Source organism: Siphateles boraxobius, unplaced genomic scaffold (genome assembly GCF_051911475.1).
Source record: "Siphateles boraxobius isolate OS27281-9 unplaced genomic scaffold, OSU_SipBor_1 5, whole genome shotgun sequence".
Taxonomy (NCBI): domain Eukaryota; kingdom Metazoa; phylum Chordata; class Actinopteri; order Cypriniformes; family Leuciscidae; genus Siphateles; species Siphateles boraxobius.
In genome coordinates, this window is record NW_027509141.1 from 34,089,396 (window position 1) to 34,108,340 (window position 18,945).

General features: G+C 37.6%; 1 protein-coding gene across 1 annotated transcript; it reads right to left on the reverse strand.

Annotated features, from left to right (window-relative positions):
* Nucleotides 1-2,592: 2,592 nt before the first annotated feature.
* Nucleotides 2,593-15,487, reverse strand: LOC143711953 (taste receptor type 1 member 3-like). The gene is made up of 9 exons (XM_077204159.1): nt 15,411-15,487; nt 15,131-15,331; nt 12,689-12,989; nt 11,696-12,052; nt 10,332-10,748; nt 10,032-10,235; nt 6,945-7,065; nt 6,174-6,544; nt 2,593-5,966 (listed from the first exon to the last, which is right to left on the reverse strand). Exons 2-9 carry the CDS (start codon nt 15,328-15,330, stop codon nt 5,400-5,402), a joined length of 2,538 nt encoding a protein of 845 aa, XP_077060274.1. The 5' UTR covers nt 15,331; nt 15,411-15,487; the 3' UTR covers nt 2,593-5,399.
* Between the last annotated feature and the right edge of the window lie 3,458 nt (nt 15,488-18,945).

The following is an 18,945-nucleotide window of genomic DNA, read 5'->3' on the forward strand; positions in this document are numbered from 1 at the left end:
AACCAGATCAAGACGAGAGCAGAAACTAAATAAAGTGCATAACTGAAAAATAAAGCATAGGCTCAAAACAAATACAAACGGTGGGAACAGCGCAATTGCGCATTAGGCTCCAAAAAAAAAAAAAAAAAAAAAATTAATAAAGTGGCCAAATCCAATAAATAATACTAGAAATAAATGGTCACAATAATAAAAGTGAACCATAAAATGTTTCCTGCATGGTCTGGGTTTGTCTGGGGGATGCTACCGTCATTGCGTGCGGGTGCGCCTGCAGTTAAAGGGATACTCCAGGATTTAGCATTAAGATTTGTATCAGTAGAAAACCAGTAGTATTTTCGAATTACCTTGCTTCCCCCCCTCATTTCCCCCTGATATGAGAGATTTATGTATTTTTAGTCTGGAAAAAATCCTCCGATGATGCAAAAATCGTCATTTTTCGTCATCGGAGGATTTTGGGGCCAGAGGCTTAAAACTACAGCCAGTACTAGTAGCTAGTTCCGCATGTTTTCACTACGCCCATATGGGGCGGGATCTCACTCCCAGAAAGTAAGATATTGTCAGCCATCTTTCTGTAGAAGCTAAGCTAACAGGCTCTTGCTCTGTGTATAAAGTTTGTATAGTGGGCTAATCACGATAGCGGAAGGTAACGTTAGTTTAGAAGTTGAAATGACAGAAGGGGATTTCGAAGATCAGTTGCGCGAATCTGATGCTCGCGGCTACCTGTACGAGCCGCAATACAGCGATGAACAGTTGCGGGAGATGGAGGAACAAGATGCGGCCGGAGCAGCTGCTGCAGCAGGGGAGCAAGACCTGACTCGAGCCCGGCCAGACTCCAGCTGGGGCGGACTGGAGCTGTCAGTGCTCTCGCTGTGCGCCTATGGAAACAGATAGAGAGTCCTATTACTGTCACGAATTTCAACGATCCCATTTTCTTCTGGACGAGATAAATTGGAAACGCCAGCCAAAGCCCGCAGGGACAAACGGACGGCTTAGTGTAAAGTGAGTAACGTTATTTGGTTTGTTTTTCTTTTTTTTACCAAGACGTAATGTACAGAGTTTGGACACCCGGCATTATCACAATGTTCTTCCCTCGTAACGTTAGTCAGCTGAGCTATTGTTGTTATATTTACATCTATGATAGTATACTGTGTGCAAATAGTTCGCATTGCTAACGTTGTGCTTACTGTTTTGTAGACAATATCGCCTAACAGCCTATCGTCACTTTATGGAATGGTTCCAGCAAGGCGAGCGACTTGGTAAAGACTATCGTCTCGTTTTGCCCACCTGTGTTGTCCAGGACATCAGACGGAAATATCCAGCTCCTGACTGACAATACTGTGAATGAATATAAGGAAACAGCCGAAGCTCTGGAAGAGCTTTGAGTGTAAAAGTGTTAATATTAATTTTACGTTAATATAAAAGTTATAACTCCCATCGGTTGTGGTTCTTTTTATAAACCTTTAAACCTTTACTGTTACTAGAGTATGTATTAGCCTAGAGAATGTGTGGAGAAATTTTTCGGATACTGCCGCCTGTAACCGGTAGGCGTGGTTTGGGAGTGGCCTGGCCTCTTAAGGGCAGCAAAGCAAGTGCATTCTGGGAGTTGTTGTCTTTCAGCCACATGAGTAAAAAATACATTTTCTGCCTTTTCTCAGTCTAGAATGCTTCAATTTAAAAAATAATTTCACATTTCTACTATATAAATGATCACTATTAAATACACATTCATCTTCCCACAGCTGGAGTATCCCTTTAACTTATAAAACGATTAATTGGCATATTTCTATGTTTTATGGGGATGGGGGGATGGGCGGGGATACCCGCTGGGCATTGTGCACAAAAGATTTTGCAGCAAATGGAGGGGGTTAAAAAGGGGTCGAATTTCAAAGGACCTAAACTTCCATCTTGAGTTGTGTCTGATGCATTATCTGTGCAAGTTTGTTTTCAAAAAATGAAAAGGGAATGTATTTTAAGCCCTTCTGGCATCAAAAGAGACACAAATACTTCAAGGGTTAAGATTTATTTTATCCTCCATCTAATTAATACTACAAACAGAGTATTTAGTAGAGAATAAGTGTACAAAAATATGTATAATAAAAAAAAAAAGTGAATGTGTGGTCGTGGTTGCCAATGAAATCATCATATCCTCCAGTAGCCTATTCCGTGCTAAAATCAACGATTAAAATATAAAGTAAGTATAAAATAATAATATGTTTTTTTTTTAAATTGATTGGTCAATAGCATTCCTTTCAAAGTACTTTCAAAGTAGAATATGGCACTTATATGTACTTATGGTTTAAAGGGTTAAAAACTAGTTGTGTCCAAAAGCACCCTTTGACTATATTCATAATATAACATGACCTCAAGCACCTTATTGCTGAAATAATGCCCTATCTGTCATAATATAGTAATTGAGATAGTCTCCAAAATAGATATGCTAAAATGATCTGATGTCTGATAAAAGTTTAAAACACAATACCTGGAAATTGTTGTTTTGCCAAACTTTTATTGCCGTCACTCTTAAATAGAGACATGGGAAACACAAAAGCATGTGACCACTTATTTAAAACAAAACAAATAATTGAATACTGGGGGAAAAATATATTTTTATTTATTCAAATATACTGTAAACATGACAGACATGAGGGCATTGTGGGAGTTCTATGATCTAACGACTCACTAACTTTGGCTAAATTCTGCCCTCTTCTGTTTGTTATTAGGAACTGTTCATGAAATGACAATTCTGTCATTATTTACTCACCCTCATGTCATTCCAAACTTTTTTACATTTATTCCATAGAGCAGCATACGGGTTAAAGCGACACTATGTAGTTTTTCAACCTTCATAATATATTTCCAAGACCCTTGAGATGGTACATCGACTTACAATAGGTTGAATGACAGGTCTGCCATAGCCTGAAAGTGTCTGTATCGCTTTTACTGGCACTATGTAACTTCGGGTTCCGGGTAGTAACCGGAGCACAAAAGAACTACAAAATTCGACTCCTTTACGGCATACCTCACTTCCCCCACCACCCCCCACTTCCTCAAATTCTGACGTGAGAGCCCAACTAGCATTTGATTGCTGTCTGTATGTTGTTGTCATGGCCGAAGCAACAACTAAAAGGAAGAAGGCAAAGGTTTTGTCAGAGGAGACTAAAAAAAGAAAAAGGGAGAGTGACAAATTAAAAGGCCGAACGAGGATCAATATTGGTCCAGCGTTCGCTCGCTGGCGTGAGCTAAAGGAGGATGAGGGGTGCCCGACCAATGCTGACCTGGCCGTCATGCTTTTGGACTAGTATATATATTGCTTGCATACTATCTCTATTTTTTTGAATTTGTTGTCTGCCTGGCCATGTTACGGAATCTATCTGGTCCTCCATTTATCTTCATTATAGTCATGTTTGTTTATTTATTTTTCTGGTGAAAGTGTCTTGCCTCAGGCTATAATGCAAATCGATTTTCAAATTTGCAGATTCATCTATGGTAGCTTGATATTATAATATTGATGATATATGGCTATTACCTACCACACAAACATTGAATTGAATTAGCATAATCCATTATTTAAAACAGTAGCCAATTGGCTATTATAATGAAGCTGGCTTGTAAACGTGAGCTACGCGATCTTTTGGCGTTTGAAAAATAATAAAACCCATGAAATTATATTCATATGACATGCTGAAATATTTGCCAATGTACCTGGGATGAAGACATTTCACACGCAACGCTGGCAGTCTGCCCAAGACGTGAGAATTCGTAAGAACTCAAGACGGTATCGGCTTGTCAACAAATGCATGTGTATCCCCTGGTGTAACCATAAAGATTTTACGACAGTAGTAGAAGAGAATACTGTTTCCCAACTGTAGGGGGACCCCGAGACCAAAAACTACATAGTGCTGCTTTAATGAGTAAATAATGGCAGAATACATGATCTAAAGTGCTTAGCATAAGTGAACACACCCATGCTAAAGTTGACTAAAAAGAGGAATAAAAAAAATCTAATTCTTAAAAAATTCTTAATGCCTTAAAAATCCAATCTTTAAGGACACCAATTTTCTTTGTGAATGAATAATGCATTGTAAATAAATGTTCTTCCTTAAAATACAGGTTGCATAAGTCAGGACACCCCTATGTTAACTTCCCATAGAGGCAGGCAGATTTTTATTTTTAATGGCCAGTTATTTCATGAATCCAGGATACTATGCTTCCTGATAAAGTTCCCTTGGCATTTGGAATTAAAATAGCTCCACATCATCACACATACCTAGAGATTGGCATGGGGTAATTTTCATAAGATCATCTCTCAATGCAAATCAAACCAGCTATTAGGCTAACTGAAATAAAACCATGCCAATCTCTAGGAATGGTGAAGGGCATGTGATGATGTGGGGCTTTTTTAAATCCAAATGCCAAGGGAACTTTATCAGGATGCATAGTATCCTGGATCCATGAAATAACTGGCCTTTAAAAATAAGAATCTGTCTGCCTTTTATTGTGGCCAGCCTAAGGCACACCTAATAATCATACTGTCTAATCAGCATCTTGATATGCCACACCTGTGAGGTGGATGGATTATCCCGGCAAAGGAGAAGTGCTCACTGAGACAGATTTAGGCCATGTCCACACGGACACGGGTATTTTTATAACCGGAGTTTTTCCTACAGCGTTTTTAAAAAAAATCCCGTCCACACATGCTCGGTCTCCGTCTACATGAAAACGTAAAAACACGCAATCAAGCGCGGTCAAGAGCATGCCACGCCAGCAGGCGGTGATATAAACCTTAACCTTAAAGCCACGTTGGCCAATCAGAAGCGCAAATCTGATGTCAAACACAGCTGATAACGGCGCACACTCTGACGTCGCAAGGCAAAAACCCCGGTTTCACTGTCTACACGACAACACTGTAACCGGCGTTTCTGAAAATCCTCACCCTGGCAGGGGTTTTCAAAAATGTTCGGTTTCAGTGCGTTTTCGTGTGGACGAAAGGCCGAACCGCGTAAAAAAAGTCACGGTTATAAAAATACCCGTGTCCGTGTGGACAGGGCCTTAGACAGATTTGTGAACAATATTTGAGAGAAATAGGACTTTTGTGTACATAGAAAAAGTCAATTGGGGGCAAAAACAAAAGTGTTGCGTTTATAATTTTGTTCAGTATATACACACATATATAAAATAAAACATAATGCTATCATTATAGCAGATGACTGTGTACTGCTTACAAGATAAATTAAAATATTGATTGACGTCGAAATGTTTTAAGTGAGAACTAAGAAAGAAAGGGATCATAAGGATCATTAAACAAAAATATTTTACCACAAACTACAGCGAATGACCAATCGTAATCAGGTATTCCATAGAGTCCAATAAATATAATAATAGTAATGATTTAGCAATTGTTTTTAGCTTTCTTCAGGTGGTGTTGGTGGGACCCCTTCTAAAAATGTACGAAAGTGATCATCTGTGTTGAGTTCTGGGTGTTTGACCAACAGGTGGCATTTAGGGAAAAAATAGGCCGCTACCAGCCCCATGTTACTAAGTAAACTTACTCCTACTTGAGCAATAGACTTCTCTTTATCATTTAGACTTGTGTAGATGGGGATGAACATCACCCACATTACACAGTAAATCAAGGTGGAGATGGTGATATCTCTGGCCAGGTTATACTGTCCTGGCGGTTTTAGAGCCATGAAGGTAGACATAAATGACATCAGTGCCAGAAGAACATTGAAACCGAGCATCAAGCCAAAGTTTAACATGGGCTCCACTGGGCAACGCAGAAAAGTTTTCACATAGTTCACCTCCAAACTGGCCACGTATTGGGTCAAGGAGGGACCTTCTCGGGCGTACCAACCACACAGTCCCGCTTGGAGCCCGCAACATCCCAGAATCACAAACCAGCTTCCTCGTTCTCGTAGGTTCTCCAGGTGATCGGAAGACTTTTCAGGGAACTCTGTGACGCACACAATCTGGTAAGTAAAAGATGGCAGTAGATTGTTTTATTTTTTTTGTTGCATTTCTTGTTTTAATACAGTGGTTCTATTTGGTTTTATTTCAGGACTACACAATTAAGTTGTGAAGTACAGATGAAGTACATTTAAATTGTATCTATATTGCAAATATATTTTATTACATTATTTTTTAATGATTTATTATTATTATTTTGTAAAGATCACCTGAAGGGAAATGGTCAGAATGACCGAGAGGGCCACAGTGGGAAAAAAGGCGTTTAGTGGCTGCTGCAGACGGCACACGACGTCTCCCGGCTGACCCAGGAACAGCACCAGGCTTATACATTCTCCCGCTAGACTCAACAGAGCAAGGCCACTCAACGGTCCACCTGCAGTTTTCACCAGTGGAGTTCCTCTGTGCATGAAAAATACAGCCCCTACCAATACATGTAATACTAGCACCAAAATTCCTCCCAGAATGAGTCCGATTGACTCATAGTTGCTCCAGGCCAGGTAAGTATAGATGGGATAGACACAGCTTGTGCTTCGTAGGGTGGACCACTGGCCATCGGGACATGATCTACACTGGATGTCATCTTCAAATCAAAAAGAAGGCAGATTAAGGTCAGTCAACATACAAATGGCAAAGAGCTCATGCATTCATTTTCTATTCGCTAGGCATGTTAGATAAAGCAAGTATGTTAAGAGGAAATATTAACCGCCCTATTAGGATTGTTTAGAATGACTTGAAAACAGGGTCAGAAATGAATGGGCAAGGGTAAAAAATGCATTACTTTTAGTTCCTGTTTTTTAATTGTATCATTTACGTAGGATATTTAAAATTGCACTAATCTCATAACATTATGGGATTATTCCACCTTAGAACAGAATAAAGCATCGTTAAACATTCTTAAAAATGTTCTTGGAAATAAATTCCTGTGGGCAAATATTGCCCCTTAATGGAAAAGTTAATTTCAGACCCTAGTACTCGCGCACCTGTGCTGTTTAGGAACGTTCCCTCCTTGCAGTCAATGCAGTCGAAACAGCAGGAGTGGAAGCCTTTAACTCTGCGCACTTGTCCTATCCCACAGTCTGAGGAGCAAGTGGACATTGGCACCTGTTACAGAGACCATTTGTCAAGAGGTGCAGACTCTGTAGCTGTGTCCCAATGTGAAGGCTGCATCCTCCGAAGGACGCGTCCTTCGAAGGACCCAGCCTACCCAGCCTTCGAAGGACGCTCCGGATGTAGCCTTCGTATGATTCCCGAATTGCGCATCGAGGTGTTCCCAATTACCGCTCCTGGCGCCAAGCAACGGTGCGAGAGTAGCCTACGGCTGCCATCCTGATAAATCATTTTATATAATTGAATAAACATTATTTTGTTTATATTTTACAGGAGGACATGGTGAGGATGTTTCAGTCATGTATTTTCGGCTTTAATAGCCGGATCATGGCCAGAGGTTTTCTGCGCCCCAATTCAGAAGCTGCTTCCTGAATTGCAAGATTACACTTTAAACTGTTCAAGTATTGGGTGTTAACTTACGTAAATAGTGTAATGAAAAGAAAAGAAAACATACATGATGGGCATATGGTTCAAATGTTCACTTATATCTTACCTTGATGCGATTTTGTAGGCTAGTGTATTCTTTTTATTATGTAGCATAAATGGACAATATAAATGATGAATATAAATATATATTTAAACCCCGTATCATGGAGGGAAAAAACCCTCCATCTGTGGGAAAAAACAAAACAATCCGTGGCGACGGTTGTGCAATCCGTCTCTTCAGTTTATAAACTGTAGGCTACTCACAATATTTTTTATGTGTAAATAAAAATACACAATTTTATTGGTGTAAACTCACAATAACAAGAAAACTTTGTGCTTTTGTAAAATAAAAGAAAAAATCAGGCGTGCTTTCATGATCTCCGTGAACTGGAGCGCGTCTCAAAAATGAACTGAAACAAAATATAGCCAATATACAAGCTTGAAATGTCCACTTTTAAACGAACAAATTCGAATCTAATTTCCAGGTTCTAATTTGGCCTTAGAAAACCAGTAATATCGTCACTTTTTCCCTATCAATTTGTGAATATTTCAAATATTAAAGGGGGAAAAAGTCATAAACAAAAATCTGAAAATACGTCAATATTTTTTTTTTTTTTTTGCGCAGCATTTGGTGTGTACAGTTCAAATTCAAATTTTGGTGCTCAACTTGCGTTTTAAAAATAGCCTAACAACCCTTAATTTTTTCGTTTTTCAATTACGGGTTAAAAAAAGAAAAACGAATGGACGCAAAAGTACACGGACCTTATATTATTAATTATTTCAAATAATGTAGGCTATTTGTAGAAAAAGTTAGTGTTGGGTCCGTGTACTTTTGCGTCCGTTCGTTTTTGCACAAATACAAGTAGTTGCGAATGATGTATTATTATTTTCTGTATGACCAGAAATGATAGAGTAGCCTATTTTAAGTTGTTTCCACTGTTGATAGAAAAATGCAAGTGTCCGCGCCCGCACGCCTCCACACTCCACACAAACACTTGGATATGCTCAAAATCTTGTTTATAAAAAATGATAATCTTAGCCATGTATTATTATTGTCTAACCTGTATTATGACTGACATTTGCCGAATTGCTTTGTTCCTTTTTTTGATAAAAGCGGCTTCTAAATATGTAGCCTAAATGTATAGGCCTAATAATAATGATAATTAGTATTATTATTATTTGTGTTTATAATTATAACTATAAATGAGTTCACTGAAGACAGTAGGCTAATATGTTAATCATAAAATAATTTATGAGTTTTATTTTTATATAATAAAACCTAACCTTGTGTTTGTGTTATATTTATTTTTTATATGTGAAGTCTTTTTTTGCTTATTCTATTATACTGAGCTTTTTTCTCCCAAAAATTGAGTTTTAGAAAATTGAAGAAATTATCCATTTAAAAAAATTAAGTTTAAACACAATGCAAAGCATCCCTCATAAACAGGTGGACTGGTTGAATCATCGTGGGCACGATTTGTTAAACCGAGGGAACAGTTTAAGAATTCGTGAGTAGGCTACAGTTTATAAACTGAGGGGACGGATTGCACAACCGTGGCCACGGATTGATTTTTTCCCCAACAGGAGAGTTCCTGGGCTCCGTAGGCTACTAAGGGAATATAAAACCCAGTTGAATATAAAAAAGTGCAGTTCAAATGTTACTCCCGCTCTTCATCGGTAGCTGTCACAGTTGCTAGGCGACAAGAACAATCATCCGTAATTTTTTAAATAAAAGTGCTGTCGTCACCGGCGCGCAATGACTTATGGGGTAGGATCGGGGAGGATAGACCGAGAAGGATCCATTTATGTATCCTTCCTTTCACGGGGAAACGAAGGGTGCATTTGGCGTCGCTTTTGAATCAGGGTAGCCTTCGTCGCGCCGCGATGACGCAACTGGCCTTCGAATACGGCCTTCGAAGGATGCGGAATTGAATTGGGACAGCCTTCATCACGCCACGGTGACGCAATCGGCCTTCAAATGCGGCCTTCGAGGATGCAGCCTTTGAATTGGGACAGCCTTCGTCGCGCCGCTGTGACGCAATCGGCCTTCAAATGCGGCCAATCGGCCTTCAAATGCGGCCTTCGGAGGACGCAGCCTTCACATTGGGACACAGCTTGTGATGTACACTAGAACCAGTCACAAGTTTGGACAGACCTACTCATTCTCTATTATTACAATTTTACATATTTTAGAATAATGGTTAAAATAACAGTAAATTGTTTCAAAAACATTTGAAAGAAATTAATATATAAGTCTTATATATTATTAGTCTACAAAACTGTCAGGATCTGGGTTGCTTTCTGTTCTCTCTCACACTATCACAAACACTCCTTGACACACTCGTCTCATTCACACACCAGCACACACACACTTTCATGTTTGCACTCTGACATCACCTGTTGATCATCACAATCAGCGTTCAGCTGCTTTGTAAGCATTTAAGATCATGAGAAAGTGTGTAGAAACTATTGACTGGTGGTAAAACAAGTTATATGAATTTAAATTATAATACAAGCATTTGTCCAATTCATACCTTTCCGTTTTTCGTGTTCCATTTTATGTCTTCTTCATCAATTGTGAGGTTCTGATAAAAGTATCCAATTCCATCAAAGTGCACAGTGGTGTCATTGAAGATCCATTGCATAACATCGTAGCCAAAGTTTGGATTACCCTCTTTATCAAACTTAAAATTGACTCCCTCTAGATCTAAAGAAACTTTTTGTAGTTTCTTTAACAGCTGTAGGAAAGATCATATACTGTTCTATTAGTACACCCTTAATCTTGTATGCTAAAACAAGCAGATTTACAGAAAGAGATGCTTGTGTGTGATTACCTGCCATGGATAGACGTTGTCAGTCTTGGGATTTAGAGCACAGTGGGTGGCATTACATCCAAGCAAGTCATGCAGCGCGTGTGCAACACAGTAGATGGCAGTATACACACTGAAAGCAGACCGCTGCACAAGTTTTATCTCTACCATGCTCACGTTGGCTTGGCTTAGGGAGCTGCAGCTTGGGCAAGGGTTGTCCAGAGGGGAGATTTCTGTATCAGGCTCCTGGGGGATTTGTGTCGTCTCCATTTTTTTGAAGAGCTCACGGATATAGGGAGTGAATAGGTCAATAGGTCTGGTGATGTCTGCAAACGCCAGCACTGTGCCTATTGAATTGATGCCGGGCAGGGTGGATACACCATCATTCAGAGACCATGCAGTGCTTGCCACCCAAACGGCTGTTATGTTTCGTTTGATTACCTGGTCAGGTAGTGATGACAAAAACATTTACAATCACCAAAACTGGAATGCTTATTCAGAAGTGAATAAAAAAGAGAACAAGAATTACAAATTTATATTTTTCCCTAAAGCCCACTTATAATATTTCCGGCACCTATATAGTTTCATAATTTTGTTTTGTGACCATTTTCTACTCTCTTTTTGAGCCTTAAATTTAAACAGGCTGTTTTTGCTTCTTAAGGGGATGTTCACAAAGAATGTATCTTTGCATTCCTCTGCACTGTTTTTCATGGTTTTAAACATGCCCTAGATGGATGTGACACAGCGTTCTAAAAACGGCAGTGGTCAAGTTAGTTAAAACATGCCTCAAGAAAGACCTTGCATTTTTTCCCATTCCACTGTCCTGCATCTTACATTCTTAAACAGAAAACATGTTATTAGAACAACCCTTAAATGTTCATGTGAACGCCTCTTAGCATGTGAAATGAGTAACAGCCCGCACTTAGTTTACATTTATTAATTTAGCAGATACTTTTATCTGAAAGGACTTACAAATGAGGAATATACCAAGCAATTTGTTATAAAAATGTTACAAAATTTGTAGTGCACAATGTGAGTTTTAAAGTAAGTGCCCTTGTTTATGGTTGTGGTAAGCAGTGTTTTAGCTGTTTCTTGAAAGTTGTGATGTGAGGTTGGCACCCTTTTTCACCAAAGATGATAGCAATAAAAAATCCTCCATTAAATTGTAGCCAGCAGTTGTGCTTGGTGTCATGTTAATGTATTTGGGAATCCAATAATTTTGGAACGAGACTCTTTTGCAACTTCTAATTGAATGGTCTTTTTTGGTTTGGCCAGAAAGTTTACAGTTCTGAATCTACAGTATAATTTTATATTATCGCAAACTCCTGTACTTCAAAAGATCACGATATGGCCCTTATAAAGTTGTAAACAAATTATAATTTTTTTACCTCTATGAAGAAGTCTCTGGCTGGGTTGGGGAGAGAGAAAAGAACCACCACCCCCACTTTGGCATCCACAATACGATTGAGAATCTCTTTTATCATTGGCTCTGGATCAGTGTATACAGGAATCAAACCCTGATATGCCACACAGATGGACTCCTCATTGGCCATGCTGGAAAACAGCTGCTGGCCCTTCTGTCCGTATTCATCGTCACTACCTATTACTGACACCCAGTTCCACCCAAACTTTTTCAGAAGCTGCACCATGGCTGCAACCTGCCAGCGATCACTGGGAACTGTGCGCATGAAGGATGGGAAGGTCTCTTTGTCACTGAACATGTCGCTGGTGGCAGCATAGCTAATCTAAGATTAGGCAATTAGAGATAAATTAAAACAGGAATTAAAATAAAGAAAAAACAGGAAGAGCATCCCAGATTGAGTATGAAAATGCTAGTTAAGATTTTTGCTTACTAAAACAATTCCAACAATATACCAGGTAAAAGTACATGCATAATATTTGTTACAAATGTATATTTTTTTCCAAAAATGAATTATTTTTAATGTAATACTTTAAATAGCATAAGCTATCTTATACTAACAATGAGCAATATATTTTTAAAGCATTCATTCATCTTTGTTAATGTTAATAAAAATCTAATTGTTCATAGTTTGTTCATGTTAATTCACAGTGCATCAACAAATGTTAACAAATACAACTTTGGATTTAATTTTTTTTGTAAATATTGAAATTACAATTGACTAAGAATAATAAATTTGGTAGAAGTATTGTTTATTATTATTTCATGTTAACGAATATATTAAACTAATGTTAACAAATGAAACCTTTTTGTAAAGTGTTACCCTTTTTACAGTATTTTTGTTTTTCATTGTATATGATAAGGTAATTTTCTCTGTAGCATTTCAATTTTTTTTCCTGTTACAACTACATTTTTTAATGAAATTTTGTTTCATCCTCTAACACTGTTAATGGCAGCTCACCAATGGCATCAGAAAAAACCCAATCAGCTTGCCAATGACCGGGACCAACTCAGAGGTGCTGGGGCCTATGATAGCTATAACACGAGTCTTGTAGTCAGTGTAGTTACAGGCGATGTCCAGTTCCTCTGTTGATTCCTTTGTGAGAAACTGAAGGACAGGCCTCATGACAACGGCTGGTTGCATGCATGTGTCGTAACTCTCAAATCCTAGTGTGATTCCAGGTAGGAGATCCTCTATAGAGTTGATCTCATCCACAGAGAACTTCATCACCAATGAGAGAGACAGACCAAATGTGCTTATTCTGCCAAAACAGAAAGATTAAAGGTGATTTGAGGGAGTAATGCTTTATTTTTTATTCCCTTTATTTTCGTTTTTATGAAGACAACTCACATGCACAATGCCACCAAATCAGTAACTATACAAGAGTACTACTAAATAAACTTTCTAAGCAGTACCATTGTACATGTTACATTGAGCTAGGTATACTTACAGCTTTTAAATTAAAGCATCCCTCCCCCCTCCCCCCACAATATTGCAATGATTGTAGAAGGTGTCTTCAAGTGCTCTACAAACAAAAACATTTAGTAAATGGGCAAAGAATAAACATATACAGTCTTTTATCCTAGTGAATGGCTATAACAGAAATTAAAATAACATACAAAGCTTGTTAAGACCATCTGTAAGAATTTTCTTATTGGTTCCCAAATCTTAATGAAAATGGAACTTTTGTCTTTTAATATAAATCTCAGTTCTTCCAAGTAGAACATATTTCCCAGTTCCCTAGCCCAGATCTCAAAAGTTGGGACAGACTCTGCTTTCCACATTTGTAAAATCAGTCTTTTTGCCAACATCATACACAGCGAAATGGCCTGTGCCTGATATTTATTACATAAAGCATTCTCTGCTCCTAAAAGTCCAGTGCATGGCCCAGGCTCCAACTCAATAGAATGTGCTTCAGAAATAAATTTAAATATACATTCCCAAAATGGCTGAATTTTACTACATGACCATAAAGAATGAAACAGTGTGCCTTCTGACAATTTACACTTATTACATAGCGGAGAAATCGTGGGATATATTTTATGAAGTTTTGACTTAGAATAATGAAGCCTATGAATTACCTTGAACTGAATCAAATTGTGTCTAGCATTCACAGAACATGTATGTATGTTTCTCAAGCATGCATCCCACACGTTTTCATGAATGTTAAAACCAATTTCCTCCTCCCAGTCATGTTTTATTTTCTCTGTGTTACTGTCCACATTTTCTAGCAGTAATTTGTAAAAGTTAGACACACTACCATTCATACCAGGATGTACATTAACGATTCTCTCTAAGGTGGGATTCAAATTCAAAACTTCAAAGTTTGGAATGTGCTTTCTAACAAAGTCTCTAACTTGCAAGTGACGGAAGAAATGTGCAGAAACAAGAGCATAGTTTTGTTTTAGCTGTTCAAAAGAGCTAAATGTACCTTCTCTATAGAGATCCTGAATTGTTACTATACCCATGTGTTTCCATTGTAAGAAGAGCTTATCATGTAACCCCGGAGGAAAAGCATGATTGTTACAAATTGGAGTGTCCAGATATATATCTGGAAATTTCAAATATACCTTAATTTGTTTCCACACTTAAATTAAATTAGAGATAACTATGTTTCCGTTGATACTCTTGACGTCAATTTTAATGGGACTATTAAGCAGAGCCGTTAATGAAGTCTTATTACAACAAGCTTCTTCAATTGCTAACCATTCTGGCTTGTCACCTAACTCCACCAATCCGGATTTCCTCCACCATGCTAAAGTACATATATTAGCTGCCCAATAATAATATTTAAAATTGGGAAGCCCGAACCCTCCTTGATCCTTAAGTTTATTTAGATGTTTCTTGTTAATCCTAGCAGTCTTGTTGGCCCATATGAAGCTGGTAATAATAGATTCTAGCTGTTTAAAATAATAAAGGGGTATAAAGAAAGGAATACATTGAAATACATACAAAAATCTTGGAAGTACGACCATTTTTATCGCGTTTATCCTGCCTACCATGGACATGGGGAGTGTCTTCCAAAAAATTATATTATCTTTAAGCTGATCAATTTTCTTTTTCCAATTCAATTTCAATAACGTTTCAGGGTTTTTAGTGATCAACATACCCAAATATTTAAAGGAGTTGTTTGCAATTTTAAATTTGGTACTAGCTAAAAATGTTTTATCTAGATCGTCAGAGACTGGCATTAATTCACTTTTTTCCCAATTTATCGTGAATCCGGAAAGACTGCCAAATTTTTCAATAAGCTCAAGTAATGGTGGAATAGACATTTCAGGGTTAGAAATGTACAATATAATATCGTCTGCATACAGCGAAAGATGTTGGGGTCTGCCCTGAGTAATGCTTTTTAAAAATGTGTAGACTACGTGGTCAATATGGCTTCCTCAAAGATTTTACCTGTTGCACTCAAGATCTTCAGGCTTCACCCGTTGGCTCAGTTCACTTGTGAGTTCGTTAATAGGGAAAAGTCCTCCTATCAGAATATCTCCAGGGGATTTGAAAAGATTTGTTGAGATGTTCTTAAACCATGATGGGTTCTTGCTGAGTCCAGACCCCAGAATGCCACAGAGCACCAGAAGTGTCCACTCCTTAGCCATTCTGGAGGGTAAACAGTCAAGGAAGCATGAAGATATTTATCATGGACATTGATAAATGAAAGTGAAATAACTGGACTGACCTCAGTGGAAGTATTGCTTAGGCTCTTCTTGTTTTGATGTGTTGTGATTCTCTCAGTGGCGAGAGATTATGATGGTTAGATGGTGAACAGACAACACGTGAGTATATGAGTAATATGCTCCACCCCCCACTTATGCGATCACCTTGCAGGTGCTTTGCCTGCAAGGGTCAACATCAAGTTTCATTCCGGCTTTACTTGGAAATGTTCTGGTCTCACCTCAATGTTCAAGTACGTTTCAATGACATTGGTAATTCACAGAGTAAAAAGTATTTTTTGAAGTATAAGGGGTTGTTCACACAGATTGTTCGCTCTGTGCTATTTTGTTAATAGTTTTGTTTTTAGGACACTATCAAGTTAGACTTTAAAAGAACTTGCTTTTTTCTTTCTTATTTGGCTGTCTTGCTGCTTTTTACTGCAAAGCTACTAGATATCTGTTTGCAGCAAAGATCATAGGAGTTTCTTATGCATTGTTTAGGAAGTTATTGTTTGTGTACTTAAATAAAATATATGAGCCAAAGGAATTTTTTGTTATCAAACAGGCTGTTGTTTCCCTGTAACAGTACTTGTATGTTCAGAAACAGTTTGTGTAGTGCAGTGAGAGAACACAAGCACAGAAAAGTATTTCCATTGTATTTGTTTGTGGATTTGATAGAAAGTGCTTCATGATGGATTATAGCTCATGCATGAATAGCGAAATAAACATTGAAAGACAGCAAGAACTAAGGAAGTAGTTATACCATTTTTGGTAACACTTTACAATACGGGTGCATTAATATGCATTAATTCATGTTTAACTAATGCACAGATAATCATGAGTTAATGTATGACTCATGAAGAACTAACCCATTAATGAATTATTACTGCATCAGCAACTAATAAAGAGTCCATATGATAATAGATTAAGTAATAAATTGAATGCTATCAATTAAATGTGTCATTGTGTATTAATTCCTTAATAACATATTTTATTAACTGCTAGTGTAAATTAATGTGTTAATTACCACAATGGGTCAAAGCAATGTACTTCAACTTTCATTTGTCTGCTTTAATTAATCATTAGCTAATGATTTGTAAAAAATCATTTGAAAAGGTATCATTATGTTATGACTTTACTTGTTGAGGCACATGACTATTAACTAATTGTTAAGTAATATGTAATTTTGGTTATGACATCCACACTATGGATTTCAATTTCCAGCCTTCTTCAAACAGGATTCCACTGTGCCAGATGAACTGCCACATCCAATAGTTCATGGCACAGGAGTGTGTCAGGTTAAGCTTGAGCTCGAGGATTTGAAGGCAGAACACTGAGAACATGCGGCCAAGCTCTGCTATTTCATAACACTGTGTCTAGACTGGACAAAGACACTAGAACCCATTATAATCAGTGATGCTACACTGGATGCGCCACAATGCTACATTACACAACAAAACCCGACAGTAAACTGATGCCACTCTATTTCTGACGTACTCCAAGCTCTTGCGCTACTTCTGTTATGAAGGACAAATGGACTTGCAATGGTCTGTCATGTCCAGTGTAGACAGCTGTAATGGTCTCGTCCAGTTTAAACGCGGTGTAACAGCGGTCAGGAGTTCAGATTCTGGTGTGCTGATATTTGTGTGCAGCCCAACTTACCCATCCTTCAAACACTCTCTGACATTACATTCACTGCATGTGCAACTGTCAAAACCCATAACCATAATGACATATTACTTAACAATTAGTTAATAGTCATGTGCCTCAACAAGTAAAGTCATAACATAATGATACCTGTGCAAATCATTAGCTAATGATTAATTAAAGCAGACAACTGGAAGTTGAAGTACATTGCTTTGACCCATTGTGTTAATTAACACATTAATTTACACTATTAGTTAATAAAATATGTTATTAAGGAATTAATACACAATGACACATTTAATTAATAGCATTTAATGTATTACTTAATCTATTAATCATATGGACTCTTTATTAGTTGCTGATGCAGTAATAATTCATTAATGGTTTAGTTCTTCATGAGTCATACATTAACTCATAATTATCTGTGCATTAGTTAAATATGAATTAGTGCATATTAGTGCACCCGTATTGTAAAGTGTTACCCTATTTTTTAAATGACTAAATGGCCAACCCATTTTAATAATGAATGGTTTTTTAAGATTTATTTTAAACCTATCAGTGATTTGATAGAATTGATTTTATGACCTTAAACTCTAAAGAAAATATGTATATAATTGAGTATTACAATATAGATTTCTATTCCGTGCAAGTTATGTAGTCACGTACATGCTCTACTTAATACTGTGGGCGCATACATAAGTGTAACATCAGGCGTATAATATCAAAACTATCGGTTAGAAATTTGAATGCAATTTTGACTGTTGTTAAGATGAACTTACATTGAATTCCTGTCCTAGCCACATGTTTACAAGTGCTTTGCATACATTTGGATTAGGGTGCGTAGCATTTTTCTCTTTACTTTTCATTGGTGTTTGTTTTTGTTTATATCTTTGTAGCAATGTTAAGATTCATGGAAGAAGGAGGCGGGAACCGGCGAACATTCAAAGAAATTTTAATAATAAAATAAAACAAATACAATAACAATAGTATAAGCCAGCAGCCCCTCATGGACGACTGTTGGCCACACAAAACAGAATCAAAACACAACATAAAAACAGGCCTGTTCATCTCTCGATCTCCTCTGTCGTTGCTCTACCTTTTATGCTTCCGCTCCTCTGTGGGAGATACGAGACCGGTGCGTCGCGCAGGAGTCGCTCATTCGTAATCACGCCACCGCCCTCGTACCATTCTCCCACGGCACTCTGCCTCGTCCTGCTCGCCACAATCTTATTTTGTAAATCTCTAACAGGATTATTGTAGTTGTATGGATTGAAAGCAGATGATGAATAGATTAATCTTTATGCCTAGTGTAAATACATGAGCAGGACTCAATTAATTTTGAGTTAATCTGTCAATTATGAATTACATAAATAGTTCATTCACTGAAATGAGAAACATTTGAGAGATCTATTGGATTGAGACATATTTCTGTTGCATAGAAATGGAACAAAAGCTCCCTTGCAACTTGATATGACATTTTAAAACCTTTCAGTCTCTCGCTTCTGCCGACCTTAATTCATTATATCTCTAATGTCACTAACCAGCAGAGGTCTAAATTATGTTTTAATTGAAGATTTGTAATCAAGGTCTTCTCTAAAATGAAAAAAGGGACAAAAACTTCTTTATCTCCTTGAATATCTTGACATCAACTGGTAGGCTAAAGGCACATAAACATCTATCCTGTTTTTAATCTGCCTCAAAGCTTTTTGGTACCTTTGATCATTTACTTTTGCTTTCTCTCTTCTTTAGTTTGTACGTATATTGCACGTATATGCTTTCTTTTTTTAAAGAACAAACGATTGGAACAAATGATATAAAACAAATTTTCTCCTTCAGTTTGTTTTGGGTTTGATGTTCAGATGAAGATGTCAGCATAGGGGTATTTATATGTTGCCCTGTCGCAGAAGCTGCTGC